At 33.8% G+C, this 9,068-nt stretch overlaps 2 protein-coding genes across 2 annotated transcripts; both read right to left on the reverse strand.

The window, feature by feature from the left end:
* Positions 1–92: 92 nt before the first annotated feature.
* LOC110376948 (sorting nexin-20) lies at positions 93–6,409 on the reverse strand. Its single transcript, XM_021335605.3, has 4 exons — positions 5,998–6,409; positions 5,172–5,393; positions 2,770–2,963; positions 93–1,731 (listed from the first exon to the last, which is right to left on the reverse strand). The coding sequence occupies exons 1-4, from the start codon at positions 6,217–6,219 to the stop codon at positions 1,611–1,613; spliced, it is 759 nt and encodes a 252-aa protein (XP_021191280.2). The 5' UTR covers positions 6,220–6,409; the 3' UTR covers positions 93–1,610.
* Positions 6,410–7,232: 823 nt separating this feature from the next.
* Positions 7,233–8,947, reverse strand: LOC110376947 (NADH-ubiquinone oxidoreductase 49 kDa subunit). The gene has a single exon (XM_021335604.3). The coding sequence runs from the start codon at positions 8,757–8,759 to the stop codon at positions 7,386–7,388; it is 1,374 nt and encodes a 457-aa protein (XP_021191279.1). The 5' UTR covers positions 8,760–8,947; the 3' UTR covers positions 7,233–7,385.
* Between the last annotated feature and the right edge of the window lie 121 nt (positions 8,948–9,068).

Genomic DNA, 9,068 nt, shown 5'->3' on the forward strand with positions numbered 1-9,068 from the left:
TCATACTTCACTAATATCTAATATACCAATATCAGATAATATCTTAACACTATTTTGAGGATCACAACTTCCGCAATTAATAACAACCACAATGAAAGTAGGTATGTATATAATTTTTATTATTTCCTACAATGGCTACAAATGTATAAAATATCAGTCATCTTAACATTAGCATTATTTAAAAAATAATATCATAGTAATTGTCTAGCCGCTCTTAAAAAAAACTGATTGATACACTTGATTACATGTAGACTAAGAAACTACTTAATAAACATTTGCATTAATCCCACTGATGATGATAATTAAATTTTCTAAATAACTACATACAACTACATATTGTATACCTTGAATATTATGCTAGATCCTTTTTATTGCACTAATATATTAGAGAAAATGTAGCAATATTGTAAATTGCACATTAAAAATTGCTTAACATTACCAAGCCCTGATTGTAATATGTTGAACATTAGCTAAATTACATAATTGACTGTTAAATGTTGACAGCGCAGTTCTAAAGCTATTTCATAAACTTCGCTTTCATAATAATATTATTTTAAAAAGACTTTTGTGAAAACGACTAGACTAATATCATGTTACATAAGTTAAAGCTCGCTGTAGTATAGTAATATTTGGAGCACAAAGATTTTTTTTTTAATAAATTGACCATTTTTCTTTTAGATAGTTTGACAAATTCATATCAATCATTTTTATTCGACCGCCTTTTATAGATTTTTTCCTTTGACAAATGCATATATTTTGGCCATCAGGCAATACTAGCCTATAATGTATTGAATTATTTTTTATTTAGTTGAATCACAAAAACACAAAAAAAAAACTTAGTAAATATAGATCTAAAATAAAGTCGAGGCACAATCCAATTGTTTCTCCCTAAACTAATATGTTTTACATATGCCTAAGCAAATCGATAATAATTTAATAAAAATATAATATCAGTAGATAAATGATTTTAAACAAAAACTAGACTTACAATCTAGTGAGATACTAGCCAATACAATGCTTTAAACGCCTTACCATTAAAAATATCAAATATACAGAAACCACTACACGTATACACAATAAACAAAATATAAAATATTACTTTCAGGGATGCGAAATTCAAGCATTATTGATTTTATATATGGAGTAATATTACTCACCGCCGAAGGTTTTAGTATCGTTTCATTGATTAACCGATACTATAGAAAAAGACAACAGATAGAGATTCAGTTTTAAATATGAGGCATTATTCGCCATCCCCGATAACACAGATCTTTAACTAACAATTATGTATAATGCCCAGAGAATAAAATGACTTTAAAAAAACGCCACCTGTCGAGTCGCGACTGAACTACGAAACTTGTCCAATGAGTATCTATATAGTCTACAAGGCTGCATTGGTTGCAGAAATTAATTGAAATCTATGCAAAACAGCGATTTTATGCTCCTCGAATGGATTTTATAAACATTGAGAATATTTAAATTATTCATGTTTTGATGTTTCAAAAGCGCATTATTCTGGTCCAAATTGATATAACATTTAAACATACATACATTAGATTAGTATTCAGATAATTATTTATCGAGTCGTTTGTCAAAGCTGTTATTCTTGTTTAGATAATAAGACTATCCACTGCTTCCATTAGGCTTGGCACAGAATCTACTTTCATTCCTCGCTTACGTAAATCGTTCAGCTCCTCAACCAACTTTGACTTGTCTCTGCCAAGGGTCTCCCTGAAAAAAAAAATTACTTTTGAGTAAAACTGCAATGTATTGCGCGTTTTGTATAATAAAGCTATTTGTTAGAATTATTAAATATTTTAATAAAAGGGAATATTATTAAGGAATAAACGGGATTATACCCACTGTTGTAATTTCGTGTAGGTACGTTATGTTGTGACTTGTGGATCAGCTCTTATTGAAGGTTATTATGTAAACAATATTTTGCCCAAGCAACACCAAATATCTAGTTAAGTATTGCTAACAAATAGTGCTTGCATTGTACGTGTTTTCTATAAACATAGCCTATCGCAGTATTCTGTGGACACAGTTTGCGTCAAAGTTGCGCCATCTTATCAGTTTCATAACAAATACTAGCTAATTAAATCTTGAGGTTATTACTATTATTTATAGTGCATTATTATTGTTCAACAGTTCAATGAATTCAATTGTTGAGTTATCTGATAGTACTTGTTTATTGGCTAATAATCTATTGTTCCATTGTTTAATATAACACCATTTCCTTTATCAATTGCCTACAGACTTGCAACCATAGATAATGGCTTTGAAATCCTGAATTTGGTTCAGTAGTCTGAAATTCCACATGAGATAAATCAAATCATAATGATTATTTATTAATATGTATTAGTGAAGACTATAGGTATATGCCATATTCTACTATATTTGGTATGTTAGTCAAGGTTGTCTAACATTCATCACATGATTGATGACGTAACCTACTTAGCAAAGGAAAACGTTTGTGAACACAGGGTGATGACTCATGTTGTAATAATATTGGATGATTAACCAACAAAAATATATTTTTAGGACAAACAAGGACATACAGTACCAGATTAACCAATAAGCTATTGTACAGTCTCTCGCTTCTAGGGTTCCCCTGTAGGGAGCCATATGAGTAAAGAGGTTCAATTAGTGCACTGCTGGTGACTTTTCTTTTGGGAACAATTATTCTTCTTTTAAGGACTTAAAAAGCCTAAGCCCCGAGCTTGCTTAATCCAGCACAGAGGTCATAGTAAATAAAAAGATACTAACCAAATGGTAATGCATGTATGTAACAGCGGTACATAAATGAGAAGGAGATCGGAGTCGCTGACGGCCTCATATCGTTTGAGCGCGAGTTGTGCCCAGCGCTCCACTGGACCAGCGAGTGTTCCGTCACTGGCGCCCGCGCAGGCGACGATACGGCACAGAGCACCAAGAACCACGCGAGACCTGTCCGTATATACCTGGAAAGTATTAAGAGCGCTATTACAAAATCGAATTGCTCAGTTGTAGGTAAATTAGACGATAGCCGGCAGCACTTGCGCATGTGTGCGTCTAGTGAAATACGCAACGCACACCTGCGGACCGCCACGCGGCACAAACAAACTTGAGACTTTGCCACTTTTTTCCGAAATAATTTATTGTTTTTATAGTTTATGAAATATTATTTGTACCGATGAATTTTATAACCTAGAATAGCTCGATTGAGTTACAATAAACAAGTAATCGTTTACAATTTTTAAATTATTTAATCGACAACCAAACTTTTCACCATGTTTACCAATTATAAGTAATTGATTTATAAAAAAACTAAAATCTATAATTCGTCTTCCATGTATTGTATCTTCATTTTCCTGCAACAATGAAAACTAGGAATGTAGATAGTTTATTAAAACAAATATGTCACGTATACCTTTTGCGGGTGACAAAAAATACTTACCATATTATTTGTACTGGTATTCAATTGAGTCTGATAGTCTGAATTAAATATGCTTTCATTATCCTGCAAGAATCAAAGAAGTCCAATTACATTATTATGCAACAGCGAAACTAACGACGATGACATTTACGTACATATTTCTTTATAACCAACATCAAAAAAAGAGAACCCAATCTATAACATTTTCGAATTAGAATATCATGGCCTAATACTTATGTATATTACATTTCAATCAGATCATTATAACTAATAAATAAAATAAAACTCACTAGTATCAAAACGTGTTAGATGCGTAGGTTGCGCTATATTTTTCGATCTCCGGCGAGTTTACGCGGCGCAACAGCGAGCGATACGTCCCTCCTCGGTAAGCGCCTGGCGCTGACTAAAGTTGAACACCGCGCGTCACAAGATTTATATTGATTTTGCATTGCAAACAAAAATTATTTTAAAATATTGTTTTACTTTTAAATAGACAATTTTTTTTCAAGCTTTATAACAATACCACCTTAATTATTAAATGTTTTTTATTTGAATTTGGATTATACTTTCATAGATAAAAAATATAGTTTCGTACGGAAAATTGTCAGTAACTCTCAGTTTTATAGAATTATTTTTGGTGTAATACTGTATGAATTGTAATAAATTGATTTAAGCACTTCCAAGTACAAAATATAGTTGTATCTTGAACATTTTTATAAATGGTTAAATTGCTATATCCTCGGAGTACCGAAGCATCAAAAGATACCCAAAAGCAACATTTTATGAAACATCCTTTGCAGAGACAAAGATTTTACTGATGTACGTGGACAAATTAAAATATTTATTTAATACACTTTCAAGATAAATGATCAAACTTTCTGAATCTTATTTTTGTTTTTTTATTGTGACTATATCCAAAGCATCAAAACTCGTATAAAACGTTTAAATTCGCGAAAATTTGTGATAGCCCTCTTAACACCAGATTGTTAACTATTTGAATATCATTTGAAAGTAGTAATGTGTGAATACAGTTTTATTAAGCAAATTAAAGTCTCAAATAACCAAACAAAATCAGTACATAAAAAGAATTATATGCAGATTAAAATTGTTTTCATTGTCTTATTGATAAACAAATTTTGCATATCTAATTAATTACCTACAGGGCATTTAATCAAGGTCATCAAGATAAAGTTTGAAAATTCCAGACAAATATTGTTGTTATTATTGGAATTGAAGAAGTAAATAATACAAATAACATTAATTATACATTAATAATATGCATACTTATTATGCATATACTATTTTACTGAATCTCATGGCCAATATGGTAATATTTGGAAATTGTGTAAAAAAGTATCTTTTATTCTGTTGAATGTTCATTTAATACAACAAAGTATAAAAATAGCAGGTATAATAACAAACTTGCAGTGATCAATAAATCTGTTCACTGCACTAATGTTACACCAGCTGTTTTACCTGCGGTTTCACCCCTGTACATGGGAACTTCTTCCTATGGCCAGACAAAATATAGCTTATGTCATTTGGTAATATTGTTGCTTCAAAACAGTGAAAGAACTTTTCAAATTGATTCCATTGATTTCCAACTTCAAATTGATAGCATTGGAGCCTTCAGTGTATAACAATACAAACAAAAAAAATCTCCTCTATTACATTACTAAAGATAGATATTATATTAGTAAAATCCATTTAATTAATTCAATGGGTTAAATATAGGTACTGAGTATACACAAACCTTGTTTAATAATTTGAAACTAGTCTCCAAAACAGACAGGGCTTGATCAAAACTTCCGTTGTTGATGAGTCGCTTGGCTTCATTTAGTTCAATGTCCTGGAAGAATGTGATAGCAGCCGGGGAGTCCCGCAGCCGTGACTCACTGGCCACTAGATCTAGCAGGGAATTAAATGCTGCACATCGGTTGGCAATCAAAATTGGATCAAAATTACCCATAACAATCTGAAATAAAAAAAATATATCTAGAAACCAGATCATACACAACTAGGGCTGCCATCCGTCCGGGTTTCCCCAGATTTGTCCTCGTTTGGAGGGCGTCCGGGGGCCGTCCGGGTGGGGTTTCAAGAAGTGTCCGGGGAAAACACGGACACTTTTCATGTAAGGAAGCATCTCATTGGAATTTAAGTATATGTTAATAGTAAATGGATTACAAATTAGGTATTATTTCGTTTAAAAAAAATGCGATTTACGCTAAATGTCCGGGTTTTTTAAATGTTTGTCCGGGTTTAGCAAAATTAGAGATGGCAGCCCTATACACAACAAACTAATAAAAAAGTGATAATTATTGACTTACAAATCGCATAATAAAAATTACCAACTACTTGCGAAGAGCACTTGCTAAATATCTATATGACTTTTTGATAAACTTAACATAAAATAGTTTTGAAGTGCGTACTCTTCATGAATAATATCCCTAAATTTTAATACTTGTATGTAGGTGATACGCCTACTGGACAATGGTAGAGATTTGCTAACAAAGTATTCATGACTCATAATATTAACAATGAACTTACAATGAATTAAAATTAAAGTCTTGTTTACCAACCTTTCTGGGGAACGACAGCCCGCCTACTAAAGCCGGAAATTCTTTTTTCAAACCATTGTAAAGATCGAGGAAATGGGTGTACCGTCTTTCAACGTTTGCAGGGTCTGGATCCAGCACCCTGGATTCTGAAGCTTGAGTTACTTGTAACATATAAGCTACGAATTTCTTTTCGTTCTCAAAACCTTCCACAATCCTTGAGGAAACTATTTCAAATTTTAACATGATTATAATTAACACAAACTTTTTGTTTTCAAACAATAGATAACACCTTTTGTTTGTATGACTACCTACACAGTTGAAAAATAATGACAATGAATGACAAAATCAAACGAGTGTTATGATCATAGAGTAACTTTGGTCATGATATTTAAGAACATAAGTGACACTTGACACTAATGAAAGTCAGCGGAAAAATGACGGAAAAACAAATTTGACGTTGAGGATTGACATTGACATAACATGACGCTTTTATTAATGTCATTATTTATCATGACATTTCATTACACGATAGCCCCCATCGATCGAAATGTTAGGCTGAAGACCGAAAATTACTTCAACAGAGTCTGCCAGTGAGTAGATCTTAAAATGAACATGAATAAGACGATATCAAGTCTTTCATTACAAACTTCCATTTAAAACCTAGTCCTGTAAAAGTTTGGGAGGATGCAGGTTCGAAGTTGTAGAGCAGTACCTACATTAACTGATTTACCTATGACAAATTCAGCTAGGGAAGTCTAACTTCGAGAAAGAGGTCAAGATCAATAGGTACCGAACGAATCCAACTCGGCTGGGCAGCGTTCGGGGAGCTGCGTAACATCTTCTCGTCCCCAATACCTCACCCGCTGTGGGTGCGACCTGACGCGTCATCTGATGATTCGATGATTAGATGTACGTGAAGCGTTCAATTATAAAACCATTAAAGAGAACCAAAGCAAGAGGAGCTTGGCGCTCATATTTAACAAAGTAGGTTCACTGTTAACTTTGTCTTTATTTAAAACAAATTCGTGTCACAATTTAGGTACCTATAGCCATAGCACTGGATTCAACGAGACTCACGAAAGAAATGGTACCTATTGAAAACAAATCGACAAATGAAAGAGATTAAACAATTATTCCATCCATCCTGCCGTGCGTTTAGGTGTTAGTAACAAGGCTTATTTTAACAGAAGAATGGTTATAGATACCTACATACATACCTAGGTACCGACTTACATTGATTTATCGTGTTCCTACTTTTTACGCAATGTAAGAAAGAAACGACAATATGGAGATGAATTTTATGTAATTCATTATAGTTAATAAATATATAAGATAGATATAATCTAAGCATTTAAGTAAGTAGGCACTGAATAAATAGGCACAAATTATAACTTTATATAAACAATCAATTAACGATCAATATCTCCAAACACAACATCTATTGACGCAAGGAGCACGCCTATATCGGCTAGCATTAAGCGAGGGCCTATTACAGACATACCCATTAATGATGTAAAGGAACATGGACGTAAATGGACACGATACGGAATCGACGATCCATCGGCCACCATGTATATACCCAATTCTCCTTTTGGAGCCTCAGTCGCAGTGTAAGTAAATCCAGGTGGCACTGGATACCCTTCACTGCACAACTTAAAATGATGAATTAAGGACTCCATTGAAGTTTTCATTTCTTTCCGTGAAGGAAAACAAACTTTAGAATCATCTGTTTTAAATTCTCCTTCGGGCATTGTGTCAATTACTTGATTGATAATACGCAAAGACTGGCGCATTTCTTCAAAACGTAATAGATATCTGTCATAAGTATCACCAAATGTTCCAACAACGCCATCAAAATCATACAAATCATAACCATCGTACGGCATGCATATCCTAAGATCCCATTTAACTCCACAAGCGCGAAGCATACATCCGGTGAGTCCCATAGACATAGCATCATGTGCCTTCACTTCACCGATGCCGGCACACCTAGCATAGAACAATCGGTTCTTAGTTGCAAGGTCATCAGTTTCGTCTAACCGATTTCCTAATTTACTACATAATTCATAAACGTCATCCAGATAGCCAATAGGAATATCTTGGGACACGCCGCCTGGACGAAGATAGCAGCAGTGTATTCTAGCACCACATAGTCTTTCAAACATTTCGTATAGTTTCTCTCGTTCCTCGCACATCCAGAAAAAAGGTGTGATACCCCCTGCATCTAGTATAGTGCCCGATACATTCAACAAATGGTTGGCTATACGGCTCAATTCTGCACATAAAACTCTAATTGCTTTACCTCTCGGAGGTACTTCAATATTGAGAAGTTTTTCAACAGCGATACAGAAACATTGCTCGTTCGCCAATGTGGACACATAATCTAGACGGTCCATGAAGGGTAAATTTTGGTTATAATGCTTATGTTCCATTAGTTTCTCAGTAGCTCTGTGCAGGAAACCTATGTGAGGGTCAGCTCTTACTACAGTTTCGCCATCCAGTTCCAATATTAAACGCAGAACGCCGTGAGCAGCTGGATGCTGAGGGCCAAAGTTGATAATCATGTTCTGAAGTTTGCGTTCAACTGGCCACAGTTTGCCGTGGCTAATAATTCTGTAGTACTTGTTTGTTTCTGGTGTGGGGTACATGACCGATCCGGAAAATTGTTTAATAAATGTCTCATCAGGGTACCACCTTTTGTATTCCTGTAGTGGTGCATAAACTGTGAACTGCCGTGCCTGGCGCACTAAACTCACAACACGTTTGTTTTGTAAATTTAACATCTTTTCTTCTATTCTATTCTTTTCAGCTCCTTATTTAGATATTTGACTGAAGTGAATGAATGTTGACATTTAATTTTAAAATAATTGCCCAATTATTGTGTGCCAGTGTTTTATAGTACGCTCAATAACAAACTATTTAAGTACACAATAAAATAATTTCATTGTGAATATTCTTTGTTTTTTTTTATTACAAAGAATATTCACTATTTAAATATAGATAGGTATTACAGGTATTCCTTGTTATGTGCTTCAAAGGTTCATCCGGATAATTGGCTTGAGAAAGTAAAGTAAGTATGTAGGTATGGTTCC

The sequence above is a fragment of the Helicoverpa armigera genome, chromosome 6 (assembly GCF_030705265.1).
Source record: "Helicoverpa armigera isolate CAAS_96S chromosome 6, ASM3070526v1, whole genome shotgun sequence".
NCBI classification, from domain to species: Eukaryota; Metazoa; Arthropoda; class Insecta; order Lepidoptera; family Noctuidae; genus Helicoverpa; species Helicoverpa armigera.

What these genes read in the sequence shown, in the direction of transcription:
- LOC110376948 (XM_021335605.3), bottom strand. Translation starts at nt 6,219, where the DNA reads ATGTTAAAATTTGAAATAGTTTCCTCAAGGATTGTGGAAGGTTTTGAG. An exon ending in GGCTGTCGTTCCCCAGAAAG is followed by an intron (nt 5,394 to 5,997) that starts GTTGGTAAACAA and finishes TTTTTATTTCAG; the next exon opens with ATTGTTATGGGTAATTTTGA. An exon ending in CATACATGCATTACCATTTG is followed by an intron (nt 1,732 to 2,769) that starts GTTAGTATCTTT and finishes TTTTTTTTTCAG; the next exon opens with GGAGACCCTTGGCAGAGACA.
- LOC110376947 (XM_021335604.3), bottom strand. Translation starts at nt 8,759, where the DNA reads ATGTTAAATTTACAAAACAAACGTGTTGTGAGTTTAGTGCGCCAGGCA.